The sequence below is a fragment of the Anabrus simplex genome, chromosome 12, assembly GCF_040414725.1.
Source record: "Anabrus simplex isolate iqAnaSimp1 chromosome 12, ASM4041472v1, whole genome shotgun sequence".
In the NCBI taxonomy this organism is placed as follows: domain Eukaryota; kingdom Metazoa; phylum Arthropoda; class Insecta; order Orthoptera; family Tettigoniidae; genus Anabrus; species Anabrus simplex.
In genome coordinates, this window is record NC_090276.1 from 36,916,381 (window position 1) to 36,933,512 (window position 17,132).

Consider the following 17,132-nt stretch of genomic DNA (forward strand, 5'->3'; position numbering starts at 1 on the left):
GCTGGCACAGTTTATGTGAGAACACAGTCTTTAAATGAATTCAAGCTGGCGAGAACACAGTCTTTAAACGAATTCAAATATACAGCCGGACCGAGAGACGAATTATGTCGCGACGTGCTTACTTGCACACACTCGCTGACTCACGGCTTACTGCCGACTCACTCCACTCTCTGCCTTCAGCACACTGCCGTCGCATACCGCATACTCTCTCTGCTTTACTGCAGGCTCTCTGCTAACATTCTGCCTTACCCCAGGCTGGCGACTCGCTTATATTTCGTTCATGCAGCAATGGAACACGAAGGAACCTTCTGCGTGACGTCGCTTGTCCTTGGCCGGTGTTCTGGAACGTCGCGAACTTGCTCGCAGTTCCCATTATGCCTGTGCTCTCGGCGCAAGTTTTAAATGCTTACGGCCGGGTGTTAGCGAGCTTCTCTTAATAAAAGAATGAAACGTGAATGCTCGTAGGGTGTTACCGTTTCAATATTCACAAGAATTACACAAACAAGCCTGCCTCTCGAATACACATTCTTCCTGTCCACATGTACCGTACGTACTTTCCTGCCCATTTCACAGCTGAGAGTCAACGATGACGCAGCCTTAGGTCATGTAGGAACGTGGCTGTGCTATCAATGCCTTGAAGGAAGAGCTCTCGACTTATGCCTATAACTAGTATATTTTATGCATATAGAAGCATTCAACAGTATCCTAGTGAAGTCACAGCTCGCTGAAACGGCAGCTACAATTTTTTAGCTACAGTGAAATCGTGCCCGTAGATTCTCCGAGCTCTGTCAGCAGCAATGAATTAGCGCGCCCGTAGTTTCTACGAGCGGTGTCTCCAATGTGTTAACAGCAATTTCGACCTCTGCCATTGCCATATCACTCTCCATTTCTGGATCCTTCTGATTTACCACTATTCTGTCTTCTGCATCATTTCTCACATTCAGGAGTTTATTGAAATAATCTTTCCACGTGTTTTGTGTAGATATGTTTTTTCTCTTATTTTTTATCAATCCATACATCACTTTTTCTACCATTTACATCATTTTCCAACTCTTGTCTGAATCTCTCCCAACATTTTTTTTTTCTCCTCATTTACCACTTTTTTACACTTACTCTTAATTTCCTGACACTTAATCTTACTTCCTCTTTTCCTATCTCTACTCCATTCTTGCTAGGCTTTCTTCATTTGTTTAACAACCTCCTTCACCCTTTCATTCCACCAAGGTGCAAAGTTCCGCCACAAATCTTCTCCGCACAGCTTACAAATGTGTTGGTCCATTCTTCTTCTATACTTCCTGTTTCTGGTATAGGAATGTGGTGTGTTAATTCCAAACTAAATATTGTTGCCTTATTTTTTGAAGTGTCTTTGTAACGGCTTGTCAGAGTTATTCTAAGTTCCCGTGGAGGGAATTAGATATTTTTCCACCAATAGAGCATATCAAAAATCAGATCAAAAATTGGATGTATGGCTTTTCAGGCGTTTGCTCTATTAACCAGCATTTCGTCCTTGGTCTGACACTAGACTCGTCAGGAGTGTGGAGTTTTATCTCCCGTATGCAGTTATCAGACTGTGCCTCTTAAATAGGCTTCTGATAAGTTCACCTGCATACACCCCAGCATCAGTGGGTAGGGTCTGACAAATCCCACTCTGACGAGTCTAGTGTCAGACCTAAGATGAAATGCTGGTTAATAGAGCGAACGCCTGAAAAGCCATACATCTAATTTTTGATCTGATTTTTTATATGCTCTATTGGTGGAAAAATATCTAATTCCCTCCATGGGAACTTAGAATTTCCATTTGGAATTGCTAGGCAGGCATTAATTCCATTGTGGAGTTTTATCTCCCGTATGTAGTTATCAGACTGTGCCTCTTAAATAGGCTTCTGATAGGTTCACCTGCATACACCCCAGCATCAGTGGGTAGGGTCTGACACATCCCACTCTGACGAGTCTAGTGTCAGACCGAAGACGAAATGCTGGTTAATAGAGCAAACGCCTGAAAAGCCATACATCTAATTTTTGATCTGATTGTCAGAGTTAGACGCTACAGACTTGTGCATCAATCTAATATAGGATTTTGTAACATATTTACTGTTTTCCTTTTCAAAACTCAGGGCGAGTCTGTGAAATTTTAAATTTTCTTCAGGGAGTCCATGTTTTGGAAAGTTTGGCAACAATTGGTCTGTATCATTAGCGTTGTTTCCATTCTCCTTTCCAGAATGGTATCCTATCAGTTTTCTTTCTGCTCTGCAGGAATCGTCCACCAGGTCAGACATGTCTTCAGGCAGTGCAGGAACTGACTCGCTTCTCCTTGAATCCGACAATGGTGGCTTATACGTACATGCCCAGTAATCTGGATACTGCATTAAAAGCCCAATTGGATCGCTTATGGGACCTGCAAGAAACAATTACTGCAATGAACTTTGCTCATGTTCCCAACTTTCAAGAACAGGTAAGAAAAAAAAAAAAAAAAAAAAAAGTCAAGCTCCTTTGAGGAAACCAACATTATTGTTTTTTCACCAGTTCAGAATATCAATATTAATATTTTTACATGACATGACTGTTCTTTTCTTGTTTGCTGGGGTGAGTGGCTCAGACGGTTGAGGCACTGGCCTTCTGACCCCCAACTTTGCAGGTTGGTTGTTCAAATAAGTGTCAGTAGTTTGACTTGCATGTAGAAGAACTCCTGCGGGACTAAATTTCGACATGTTGGTGCCTCTGGAAACCCTAAGAGTAGTTAGTGGGACGTAAAGCAGATAACATTATAATGATTTTTTTTTTTTTTCCCCCCAGCCGTTTATGGACCGCGTTTGACAATCTCTGCAGTATTTTTAGCCTTCTCTCTCTGCCAGTATCTTTTCATCCTTTCTCCAACTTTCTTCTTCCGCTCTTCCGTATAGGACCTCCCTTTCCTCGCTAGCATTTCTCCAGTCTGCTGGAAACCACAGAACGTTTTGATGAGTTGTCTAAATTGATTTTGGGGATGGTGAACTTCGATGTTCGGTCCCTTTAAACAACAAGCATCATCATCAGCTAAATTGGTTTCTCTCCATGGTATAATTTTCCAGAAACCCCATTTACGGCAAGTCCAACCTCGCTTCGGAAAACCACTTCAGCTCTTGTCTTCCTCTTCCTGAAGAATTCAAAGATTCTCTTCGTTAGTCTGTTTCTGTCCATCCTCAATAAGTGTCCATAGAATGTAACCTTCTCTTCCTCATCAGTTCAACCACTCCTTCAGTTCTTTGATACAAATCTTTGTTTGATTTGAGTCTCCTCTCCCCATTTCTAACATTTGGGCCCCAGAATTTTTCTTAGCATTTTTCTTTCTCTCTTCCGGAAATCTTCTCGAGTCCACCTTTTCCAATCATGTCCAGTGTTTGCACTACATGCAGGCACTCAGGTTTGACAGCGGTGTCAAGTTGCCTCAATTTAATTTTTTTATTGAAATTAAACACAATGTGTACATATGTGATAAAGGTTACAATTTGTCATTATTTTCCTTTGGTACAGCACTTCGTTGTTCTTTTTTTACCAGTCCTTGGCAAGTGTGCTGATGCGTTGTGTTTGTTCAGTATAGTTCATCATGTGGTACCTAGGACAGGTCATTCCACAGAGACGGCAGATACATTCTTCGTTTGGGGGCGTGAAATCTAGTGGTTAGGCATATTTTCCCATGGAATCCGTGGACACCAAAGCGTGTGTATACATGGCGTAGTTTGTAGTTTGGGCTCCTTCCATTCACCGTTTTTCATTACTTCCGTTTCGTAGAAACCTTCAGGTGTCTGCTGAGCATTCTGTCTCCTTTCTTCAAGGACGGCAGTCGATGCGGCGGTGTCTGGTAGCCCGAATGTTTGTTTGATGTCTGCCTCAATTTAACCCCATAAGATAAAACCTTTTTGTTGTAAGTGTTCCTTGTCAGTTGAGATGCCATTTCCTTTCACCTCACCTGCTCTTTAATGGCATTCTTTTCAGTCCCATTCTCTTGTAATGTTTCTCCCAAATACTTAAAACTCTTGACTCTCCTTATTTTACTTTTTTGTCTCCTAACTTCAACAACTGAAGGGCCTCTTTAATGTTGGTCATGAATGCAGTCTTCTCAAAAAAAAAAAAAAAATCTAAATCCCAATTTTCTTTGCTATCAGCTGGAATGCTTTACTCCTTTTCTTAGCTGTTGCTGTATCATTGGAGAGTATCAGTAAATCATCAGCGAATGCCAAACAATCTATATGTACTGTATACTCCCCTTACTTCTCCCAATTTATTTACATAGTTTACGCCCACATTGGAGCACTTAAATCAAACCCAAATACATTTACGTTAACAAAGAATTAACTGAAGATTTAGCTTGCATCATCTTCTTCCTTTCCCAAAACCTCTTCATTCTGGCTGACCTGGCTGCCCTTTCTTCATCAGATATGACATATTGTTTGTGTTGTACAGTTTTTATTTATTTATTTATTTATTTATTTATTTATTTATTTATTTATTTATTTATTTTACGGCCTACATTGGACTACTCTAGTCAATTATACAAAGGATATCTTGATTTTCTATCAGCCCAATATTTTTTTATTCTGAGAGATGCTGCCTTCCTTTGTTCTGTTGAAAATACCCTCCCATTAGAACTTTTATTGATCTTGGTCTGACCAAGCTCGATAGCTGCAGTCGCTTAAGTGTGGCCAGTATCCAGTATTCGGGAGATAGTGGGTTCGAACCCCACTGTCGGCAGCCCTGAAGATGGTTTTCCGTGGCTTCCCATTTTCACACGAGGCAAATGCTGGGGCTGTACCTTATTTAAGGCCATGGACGCTTCCTTCCCACTCGTAGCCCTTTCCTGTCCCATCGTCGCCATAAGACATATCTGTGCTGGTGCGACGTAAAGCAACTTGCAAAAAAAAAATTTAAAAATTTAAAAAAAATCTTGGTCTGTAACCTGGTGTGTGTGTCTTGAATAATAATAATAATAATAATAATAATAATAATAATAATAATAATAATAATAATAATAATAATAATAATAAATATTATATTATATTATTATTATTATTATTATTATTATTATTATTATTATTATTATTATTATTATTATTATTATTATTATTATTATTATTATTATTATTATTATTATTATTATTATTATTATTATGAAAATTTCATTTTAAAATTTCATTTGAAAAAACAGAAATTATGCTAACTCAACTTCTGCTTGTAAACAAATTTAAGCTGGGAGACCAAGAAATAAAAATTGTAGAAAAATTTTAATATTTAGATGAATAAGTTTTGCTGCAGTACCTACTGGGTGGATTGAGTAGCTCAGTAGTTGCTGTTGCCGGTCCCAAGCCCGGGGAAAGGAGGAGGGTTGGCTCAATGCCGTAAAATGACAGCCAGAGAACATCAACCTCTATGGTTCACAACCATAGTTGTAACCCGGAGCTTGACAGTCTAGAATGGACGGAAATCTTTTCAGTAAATTTCCACCGCTTGGTACTAGCCAGGGAAGACTGCATTCAGATATGGTGGGCAGTCGCTTGAAAGACGAGTCAGATGAGTCGGAGTATCTGGAAATACCCAAGACAAACCAAAGACTAAAATTGAAACAGATAAACTATTTAGCAATATATAACATCAACTCTCTGGCGCAGGTGGGAAAATTAAAAATCCTAACTAATGAACTAGACACACAAAGAATCCTTATAGCAGGACTACAAAAGATGAGGAATTCAGACCAGGAACCCATGGAATTCCAAGGGTATAGAGTGTACAAAGGCATCCCTGGAGAAAGAGTGAAGAGGAATTGTCCACAATTTGGTACAGGATTCATAGTCAACTTGAAAACAATTGATTCGATAATAGATTTTCACCGGGTGAGTTGGTCGTGCGGTTAGAGGCGCGTGGCTGTGAGCTTGCATCCGGGAGATAGCGGGTTCAAATCCCACTGTCGGCAGCCCTGAAGATAGTTTTCCGTGGTTTCCCATTTTCACACCAGGCAAATGCTGGGGCTGTACCTTAATTAAAGCCACGGCCGTTTCCTTCCAACTCCCAGCCCTTTCCCATCCCATCGTCGCCATAAGACCTGTCTGTGTCGGTGCGACTTAAAGCCATTAGCAAAAAAAAAAAAAAAATTTACAGGCACAATCCCCAAGACTCGCAATGCTAACAATAAAGGCATCGAATAAAATGTACACAATAATTAATGTCCACACTCCTACAAATGTTAAAAACAATAGGAGAAAAACCAGAGAAGAGGTGGATGAAGTCTGGGACCTCCTGGATCAAACAGTGACAAATATAAATAAAAATCATACCAAAATTTTAATAGGCGACTTCAGTGCAAAATTAGGTAAAGAAAAGAGATAAGAGACATAATAGGGAAATGGCCAGCTCAAAAACAGACCAATAAAAATGGCATAAGATTGATAGACTTTTGTAGAAACCATAATGTGATATCAAAATCTGCATATTTTGTGAGAAAACCTAATAAACGTAAGACATGGAAATGCCCAGATTGGAGAAAAGGAGAATGGCAATTAGATCATGTTTGTATGGAAAAGAATTATCATAAGGAAATCCAAAATGTTAAAATACTTAGAGGAATAGACATAGGGTATGACTATTACATGGTGAAAATCAAAATTAAATTCACACCAGTAAAGAAACCAAAGTCAAAGTGTAAATTGAGAAAAGTTTATGATCCCCATAAACTAATAAACTATGAACAGTATAAAGAACTAACTCGAGACGTTGATAAATTAGAAGAGATGATCCTGAAACTAAAATTCATAGCTGAGAAAATAGCCTTGCCAAGTTCAAGAAAAGAGCATCAATGGTGGAATGAGGTTTTTCGATAAAGGATTTGAGAGTAGACATCAGGCATGGTTAAATCATCAAAGTCAGAAAACAGAGACATCACATGAAGAATTTACCAAGCAAAGAAAACTAACCACCGGGCGAGTTGGCCGTGCGCGTAGAGGCGCGCGGCTGTGAGCTTGCATCCGGGAGATAGTAGGTTCGAATCCCACTATCGGCAGCCCTGAAAATGGTTTTCCGTGGTTTCCCATTTTCACACCAGGCAAATGCTGGGGCTGTACCTTAATTAAGGCCACGGCCGCTTCCTTCCAACTCCTAGGCCTTTCCTATCCCATCGTCGCCATAAGACCTATCTGTGTCGGTGCGACGTAAAGCCCCTAGCAAAAAAAAAAAGAAAACTAACCCAAAAACCATCACAAATATTAAAGGATAACAACAAAAAAGCATTATTCAACAAATAGAATGAGGTGACTAGATGGAAAAAATTTAAGTTACAGACAGAAAGTGGTCACAAAATCATAGTCACCTCGAAGTCAATTTGATAGGGAACTCAAGAGGGCGTCACACTCTCTATTCCCGAATTTAAGGTAAGTGCTTTTCGGCTTGTTTGAAATTTACATTAGAAGTAGAAATTTACATTTTAGAAGATTGGAAATTGAAGGTTACAATATTAAAGATAGGAAACCTTCTCCTCGAGCTACCTTTCAGAGGCTATCACATAGTTATTAAATGGCTGTCATTACCTTAATCTGCTAGAATACTCGATAAAGGGCGAGATGCCCCTGCCTCCTCTATTAGCACACACCCAGTAAACTGGACGATCAATAAGACAAGGTGGCTCGAAAAGGTGCCAGCTTTTATACCCGAGAGGAAGATTCTAGAGAGCTCTGGGCTAAGGCCCGACACACCTCCAAATTTTATTGGATAATTAAATATGTACAAGAAAATGATTATTGGTTGAAAATTAAATACACAAAATTTTCTATTGGCCAACATCACAAGTTGGTGGGAAGAGATAGAAGTGTAGCAAACTGTGATGCACAAAAAACAAAGATTAATCAACTCAGTTTAGGAAACCTTAAAATAAAAAATTACTTTGGGATTTTAATAGTTTCTCTTCACACTAGAGGTCATAACATAAGTTTTTTTGGTAGAGACACCTGTAGAGAAAAGTCCAAACTTTCGCACTAGTTGTTGCAATCTTCATATATCAGGTGGTATTCCTCAAGGTGCTGTCTATAATTGCCGATAAATATTGTTGCTGAGGTGGATGAGTTGCATTCGACCTGGCTGCCTGGCGTTAGACAAGAAAAGAGCCACCACCTAGCAACTGACATTTATACACTAACACAAACTGCATTCAACGTTTCTAAGACGATTTTCAACCTCAGCTGCACATACCTACTTTTGAACATACACGCATTTAGTATTGACAACTGAAGATTGTAATCATACAAGTGGATGGACCTAATATAGAGCAGAATATTATGGAAGCACCCCTCTTATGTTGGATAATTAAGTAAACAAACAAACGCAAGATGTCAAATTCATTTCAAGAATGTGTTCCTATTCATCACACTGGACTTTAGCATGAAATGTGCATTTTAATGTGTAATTTTAATATGTACTGTGAATATTTTAATGTGTTTATGTATCTATATCTTTTAAAGTAAGTTGAACAACACGATTTTTAGGCCCTCAGACACACTTAATATTAGATGTATACACAGCCGGCTTTTACTTTGAAATATGCCTAATTTTAACCCTTGTTACATCCCTCTTTTTACTTAGCAAGGCACAATACCAACTTTGACTAATGTAAAGGTAATGTACAGCTGAAGATAACTTTATAAAAAGAGTCGAAACCGGTACTGTAATATAAGAACTTACAATAAACTTGTATTGATTAGGTGGATCCTTTCTCTTTTATGATATATGATAACTATCAATACGGAAAAATGAAACTAATAAATCAAGATATCAGTGCTATTCATTGTCTACACATGTAGTTAACACCTTGGCCTTTCGTCTGTATGTCACATTTTCCAACCGGACTGGTACCTACAAGAAAAAAAATAGCTGCCATGACTTTTGCCCCAACCCTCATAGTATGTTTGAGATGATGTTATTTTTATGTTTTGCTGTGTATTCTAGGGAATCTATGTATATCTCCGCCAAACTTATTACATCAATTATGTAGTTTTTAACTTTTTTCACTGAAGATATCTCAAATGAGCCAGAAAATGTCTGATTACAGTAACATTACTCCATCTAAAGGATGGAGATATGTATTGAATAGGAGTCCTCTGTGATAAAAAGATGCCTCAATATCTAAAGGCAAAAGTTTATAAGAGTGTGGTACGGCCAGCAGCGAACTATGGGACTGAATGTCTCCCCATGACGAAACAACAGGAGCAAATGTTGACAACCATGGAGATGAAGATACTTCGATGGTCCATGGGGCTGACCCGATGTGACCACATAAGGAACACGGACGTCCGGCAAAGGTTTGGTGTCGCGCCCATCATAGACAAAGTGAGGGAAGCCCGTCTCCGCTGGTACGGCCACGTCATGAGAAAACAGGACGACGCAGTCGCCAAAACAGCGCTCCACATCAACCCAGAGGGAACAAGACCACGAGGAAGACCGGCAAAGAGATGGATTGACAACATCAGGGCAGACATGCACAGTGTTGGCTTAACACCAGAAGATGTCAACGACAGACAGAAATGGAGGAGATGTAGCAAAGCAGCAGACCCTGCAAGTCGGGATTAATGCTAAGAAAGAGAGAGAGAGGAGAACAAATTAAATTTCCTTTGTAAAGTGAAAACTGTCAATACGGAATGATTTTAATATCTTGTCATGACCTTTTGACAAGCATGAAAATGTCTGTGCTTCCCATTTCACCCTACTCACCTAACCTAGCCCTGGCAGACTTTCTTCTGTTTTCCAAAGTGAAATTCACCCTGAAAGGATAGCAGTTTCATTTAGTTTAAGAGACTGAAATCACAGATGGAACTACATGATCCCCTAAATTGCCTGCCATTGCCTCCATAAGAGGAAACATTAACAGAGGAGAGGAGTACTTCGAAGGAGATGCAAGTTACCCCAATTTATTTTCAAAGTTTGGTTATTTCCCTTTTACAGGCCTCATATTTGTCTGGAAGAAAATAAAGTCTTTTATTTGTTATCCTGGTATCTGTCTTTTGCAGTTTGAGACTATCTTCGAGCGTAAACAGCTGGAGAAGCAGAAGGACACCTTGATGTGGCTGCAGTCCAATCAGAGCATGCAGCTGTACCCAGATTACCAGGGCAAAGTCAGAGTACTGCGTGACATGGGCTACATCGAGAAGAACAATGCAGGTAAGATGTTCTTGCTGCTTGCATCTTTGATCTGTATTGCTACGATCGTTGTAAGCCCGGATAAAATATATTTTAAATCCAGTGTTCATACATTCAAAGGTCAATCAAATATAAACGCGACTTTTGTTCCTGAACATCAACAGTTGGTAGGACAGGCCCTGTGCCTCTGCTATGCTTAGGCAGGACCGTTAGGAGTGGGGAGAGCGTGCTGTTAGATATTTTCCACCATTTTGGCAGTAACGCTAATGATGTCAGAGTAACAGGTGCACCCTTCCACTGCGCAACGCATAATTATAAAATTTCTTACTCGTGAAGGAGATACAGCAGCGGAAATTTGCCAGAGATTGACTGCACAGTTCGGTGATCAAACATTGTCAAGGACACGTGTGTTTGCCTTGCATAAAGAGTTCAAGGAAGGACGAGAACGTGTGGAAAATCAGCAACATGATCACCGTCCCCGGAGCAGCATTACAGGCGAAAACATTTGTGCGGTTAAAGACATTATTATTGACGGGCAACAATATCAGAAATTGTAGAACAAGTTGGAATCAGTTATGGGAGCTTTCAAAGCAATAATCACAAACGATCTACAGTTCCGTAAAGTGTGTTCCAGATGAGTCCCTCGCTTTTTGACAAATCTGAAGTTGAGACGTTTGAAGGTCTGTCAGAGACTTACAGCAAGGTTTGCAAAAAAAGGTGATGAATTTTTCAGTCAGATCATCACCTGCGATGAAATATGCGTCCACCACTACTCTCCCAAATCCAAACAAGCCAGTAAGGAGTGGCGGAGGGAAGGGGAGGCAGCACCAGTTGAAGCCAAGACTCGACTTTCGGCTGGCATGGTTCTTGCAACCTTTTTTTTTTTTTTTTTTTTTTTTTGCACGAGTGATGCACAATCAGGACTGCTTACTATTGCGAGCTGTTGAACAAGGCAAGGGTTGCACATCACCGCTGAAGACGAGACCAACCGATAGGTCATCCTCCTCCGTGACAGTGTGCGGCCCCATACTGCAGCTCTAACTGTCTCCAAGCTACAGGAAATCCACTGGACTACACTTGATCATCCTCCTTACAGCCCGGGCGACAGTGTGGAAGACAGATTCACAATTAAGTATTTATTTATTTTCCACATAGTCGATACAATGATTGCTTAAGGCAATTTTTAATGGTCAAAAGTGGTACATGTTTCGTATATTATCAACATCTTCAGCCACATAACACTGTTTAGATGAAAAATATATAAAATTGACAAAGTAATGCTTTAGAGGAAGTGTCCTTAAAATTAACATAAGATTGACAAGATTAAAACAAACAAATAACTCAAGAGAAAATATATAAATTATTTCTACAATAGAAAGCAGTTGTCAAGGAAACACTTGTACAATATTCCATAGAGAAATTGTCCTAATAAATATTCTTTTCTTAATAATTCATGAAAATAGATCAATTTATAAATTAAAAATTATAGTATATTTGAAAATGCTTGAGAAGGATCAAGAAAAAAAGAATTGGAATTTCTCCACCTACAGATAGCCCTACAACTTATTCCTCCTCAGTTGAAGCTATAGGTGACAGCAAAGAAATTCTTGACACACCTATATCCCCCGCTCCTCCACCTCCTCAGGTGCAAGAGCAAGGAAGAACGCATCATCAATATTACACCCGGCGCAAAACTGTGAAAGAATGACAGGAGTTACTGTTCCAAAGGAAAGCAGGCTTAATAGGATTTGACAAGTAGGAATTAGTTATATTTTCATCTACATTAATAATAAGAGCCGCACTGTGATATCAGGATTTCTTCATTTCGATAATTACTTATAAATTGTATAATTTTTAATTTATAAATTGATCTATTTTCATGAATTATTAAGAAAAGAATATTTATTAGGACAATTTCTCTATGGAATATTGTACAAGTGTTTCCTTGACAACTGCTTTCTATTGTAGAAATAATTTATATATTTTCTCTTGAGTTATTTGTTTGTTTTAATCTTGTCAATCTTATGTTAATTTTAAGGACACTTCCTCTAAAGCATTACTTTGTCAATTTTATATATTTTTCATCTAAACAGTGTTATGTGGCTGAAGATGTTGATAATATACGAAACATGTACCATTTTTGACCATTAAAAATTGCCTTAAGCAATCATTGTATCGACTAGGTGGAAAATAAATAAATACTTAATTGTGAATCTATTGAAGTGCGATACGGACCATGAAGTTGATTTTATGTAAGTGTGGAAGACTTCGTGCGCTACTGGCTGGTGACACGAGCCTGTTCCTTTTACAAGGAGGGCATCAAAAAGCTGCCCATACGCTGGGACAAACACATTTCTAAAGCACAAAACTATGTGGAAAAATAAATTGTAATTGCCTTGTGCCAGTAATTGCCAGTAAATGAATTTAAATAAAAAATAAAATCCCATTTGTATTGGATTCCCCCCTTGTACATTTGAAATATACACTCGCCCAACCTCATTAGTGAGAGAAGTGGCATGTCTTCGTGAAACGTTTCAAAGTTTGGAATTCACAAAGTTCCAGCAGTGGCTAAGCAGTCCTCAAATGTTCATTAGTAATCCTGGATCTGAAATTATTTTTCACAAAATTCATATTGGAAAACATACTGAATTTCGTAACACATATGGTTACCCAAACATTGTCAGTATATGTGTGCGTGCATAAGAAACGGGACCACTTCTCGGTCAGCTGTTCACGAAATAATGGTAAAAAAAACACTCAAGGGAGTAAAGTGTCGAATTTTTGTTTTGGATACCTACGTATTCCTTAGATCGTCGTCTACTCACTGCGTGAATTTAAAAGCCCTCTGACAATAATCACTGCTAAAACATGAGGTTTATTTAATGCTAAGAGAAAGGACTACTTTTCGCATCGTAAGCAAGGCTACGCACACTTACTTGCTCGTGCTCATTTATCTGCGTGAACATAAGATGACTCTGATATCTTACGATAAATAAACCCTAGCTGGGCACTTCTAAAGGTTAAAGGTTTCATAAAAATCCTGTCTGCTCCAAACATTTCTGATACCGATGCAGTCTTTCATTGTATTTCATAGTGTGGAGAAGTGTGAAATTTTCCTTATGATTCTTATAGTTGTGAATTTAAGTTCATTTAAAAAATGTAAACTAGATTTGGTTCCAAAATAAGGAGTAATAATTCTCACTATGTTAGGGCCTAGTGATGCAGCGGATGTTCTTGTGAAAGCTTTAAAACAATATACAGACAGTGACTTGTCGCCGTAACTATTGAATGTTATTTCGGACTATTTCAGTGCATCCCTTGAGTTTGAAAGTGAAAATTGTGGTAAGGATAGTGATTTCAAGGAAAGTAAACCTTTTGAAATTTCTACAACAGCAAGTTTTAGGAGGACGTAAGTGTTCTACATGATGTTCCCAAAGTTCAAACAGCCTCCGAGGAGGAGCTTAAAAAATTTGTACACAAGGGTTGTGGCTGTACAAGAAATTGCATTGGTCTTTTTCCCGAAAGCTTCATTCATTCTTCGAGAATAGAATGTGAGGAACTGGATTACCACTGTGGAGAACATGTGAATCGCCATCACATATTAATGATGGGTGCGGTAAAAACCTTAGTACCGAAACCAGCCAATGACAAGTGCTACTAAAACCAAATCAAACCAAACCCCATGGCACTACAGCCCTTGAAGGACCTTGGCCTACCAAGCGACCGCTGCTCAGCCCGAAGGCCTGCAGATTACAAGGTGTCATGTGGTCAGCCTGACGAATCCTCTCGGCCGTTATTCTTGGCTTTCTAGACCGACAAGTGCTACTAAGAAAAAAATGATGACAGGAAAGAAACTTACATAATTTATCACTTCATGGGGCAGTAGGTGTGTCAGTCATTCTTTCAATTTGTATTTGCTTGTGGCTCTAAGAGACCTTAAAATTTAAAGCAACAATTCAAGAAAGAAGGGGTGCAGCCTGAAATTCATTTTGATGATCGTAAACATGCAGTGAACTTTATGAATCATTTCAGTGAACATAATGAACTTGTCATGCCAAGCCGGATCCCTACGAAACAGAGAAGTGATCTCGTGCTTCTCCCAACCAGCATGTCTAAGAAGTACGTTCATACATTATACTCTGACAGCTGTAAATCATTAGGGAGAATTCCTATATCACTGCCAACGGCCGTAGCCGTGTTGAAACACCGGATCCCGTGAGATCTCCGAAGTTAAGCAACATTGGGCGTGTTCAGGAGTTGGATGGGTTGCCACGCGCTGTTGGTGGGGGGTAAGGGAATGGAGGAGCGGAAAGGAACTGGCCACCCTACCGCACGTAAACTCCGGCTCAGGAACGCCTCTGCGGAGGTTCGGACCTGCCTTCGGGCAGAATAACCCTTACCTACCTTACCCTATATCACTCTTGTCCTGATATTCCATCTGGCATACATTTTGCAATAACATAGTGGTTCAGAAATTCAAGACTGATCTTTGTATGACTTTTAGAAGCAATCAAATTGTAATAAGGAAACTATCAATTATGGATGAGGAGGAAAAAAGAAATCTGATTGAGAAGGCTATACAGCATCTTAATCACATCCAAGCAGAGCGGGCTGCTTATAAAAACATCACAGACAATTGTAATAGACAAGGGATTAGACAACTGGAAACTCCTTTGTCTCTTGGGCCACATGGCTGTAACACATAAAAAGGCACAATGCATTATAGTTTTGATTTTGCCCAACAGGTGCACTTACCATATGATCCTCAACAATTTGGACCCATTTTTCTTTCTGCTTCTTCTTCTTCTTCCTTTTTTTGCTTTGCTTTACGTCGCACCGACACAGATAGGTCTTATGGCGACGATGGGATAGGAAAGGACTAGGAGTGGGAAGGAAGCGACCGTAGCCTTAATTAAGGTACAGCCCCAGCATTTGCCTGGTGTGAAAATGGGAAACCACGGAAAACCATTTTCAGGGCTGCCGACAGTGGGGTTCGAACCTACTATCTTCCGAATACTGGATACTGTCCGCACTTAAGCGACTGCAGCTATCGAGCTCGGTATTTTTCTTTTTTTTTTTCTTACAGGCTACAAAGTGGGTCTCTTTGGTGTAGCATGTGAATCACTTAACAAATTTGTTTTGTACATTATTCCATAAGCTTGTATTGTGGGTAAAGAAGTAAATACTGTCTTATCCCTTGTATATCACCTTTTGGAAACTTTTTCATTTGGTGAGGAGCACTTAAAATTCCATGCTGATCTTAATGAGATACCTCATGTGGAGAGTTATGACAGGAAAGAACAGCAGTTGCAAAATTTCATTTTTGCCAATGGGACACATGAAATTTCAACTTTTTGTTTGTTTCAAGAGAGCATTCCGGAAAAGTGAAAGCGCAACTATTGAAGATGTAATTAATGTCTCCCGTAAAATTTGTCAGGTTTCTATCTCTATTATTCCTGTCACTGTTGGCACAGAATCCGGAAATGTAACAATTCCTACTTATGACTGGCAAAACAAGTTCCATGCTGGAATGAAAAACATTGCAAAAATAACTCAGATACATCACTTTGTGTATATGAAAGAGCACCCTGGTGTAGTGTTGACAAAGAAATCCATAATTTCTGACGAAGAACCCTACACCAACTTCCAGAAGATCCACCACCTGACTTCAGTGACCTTCTGCAAGACATCAAACCTCAAGGACTTCATCGATAGACAGATGTATCTCCATGAAAAAATTAGACCCTTCATATCAGAAGATAAGAAAGTGATACTATGTCCTGCTGTAACATCTTTCCCTGCTCCAACAACACCGCCACCAACCACCTCAAGTGAAAATCTTACTGTTTTCTCCTCCATTGCCAATAATTACGCCATCATAATCTTCAAAAAGTGTAACGCCTAAAAAAAAAAAAAAACAAGTAAGGCTCTTAACAGAAAACCACCAACTCTGAGAAAATTCTCCCCAAAGAGGAGGTCTCAACCCACCTGCAGCTGAGGTAGGAAATTGGGACCAGCTGGTGAAAGGGTATATAATATGCCCAAAACGCAGGCTTCAGCATGAATAACTGATATTCCTGTCTTATGCTGGCTGTGATTAACGATCATTAAGGTATGTGATAATTTTAGTAAAGTGCAGTGGTGTTACAGTTAGTTGTCTTCGGTGACCTTCTGCAAGTCATAAAACCTCAGAGACTTAGCATCGATGGATAGATCTCCACAAAAAAAATTAGACTGTAAACAATATCTGTTGGTTAAAAAAACGACGTCAGAATACCGGTGAATATGAAAATGTAAACGCCAGCGTAACATCCAAATAGTTCAGTGGTTGTTTGTGTCATAAAGTAACCAAATTTTTAAACAGCTGTACTGAAAAATTATGAAATCTTATGTTGTAACATTACATGGTGATTTAAGGCCTTAATTTCTTTCGGAGGCATTCAGTTCAATTACATGATATAAGTTGCATATTATGGAACATGACAGTACCTTTATCCCAATACCAATATGTGGTCCCTTTTCATATGCACGCACACATATATTTTTTAAACTTGTGTTAGTTAGGGTAAGAATCTCTATCAAGAGAGAGCCAAAAACAAAGTGCATAAATCGTTCATCAAATCTTCTCTTCAGTTGGTACAAAAAATCCAGCCATTTTCTCAACAAACCTTCATTCAAGATACCAAGGGAAGTTTGGGAAATTGAGTTTCTCCTTCAAGTTTTGAGTAAAGAGGTCTAAGTTAGCTGCCGCTTGCTCTGCATACAAATTCAAAAATAATGCTAACTACTAACGGAAATAGGGAAGATGCTGCAGACCAGAGAAAAATCAAGTAAACACTCACTGCCATCTATGGAGCAAACATTATTCTCTGCCAGGATACATACAGGTCCTACATTATGCTGAGATATTTTTACTGTTTTAATCGTAATTTGTTCTCCTTCTTTCTTATTCTTTAGTAGACAAATAAGTTTGAGTGGTATTT

General features: G+C 39.1%; 1 protein-coding gene across 1 annotated transcript in view; it reads left to right on the forward strand.

The window, feature by feature from the left end:
• tst (twister) overlaps nt 1-17,132 on the forward strand; it is a 132,996-nt gene that overhangs the window by 93,220 nt on the left and 22,644 nt on the right. Inside the window, exons 14-15 of the mRNA XM_067156822.2 lie at nt 2,254-2,452; nt 10,020-10,170. Of these exons, the coding sequence (XP_067012923.2) occupies nt 2,254-2,452; nt 10,020-10,170 (350 nt within the window). The remainder of the gene's footprint in view (nt 1-2,253; nt 2,453-10,019; nt 10,171-17,132) is intronic.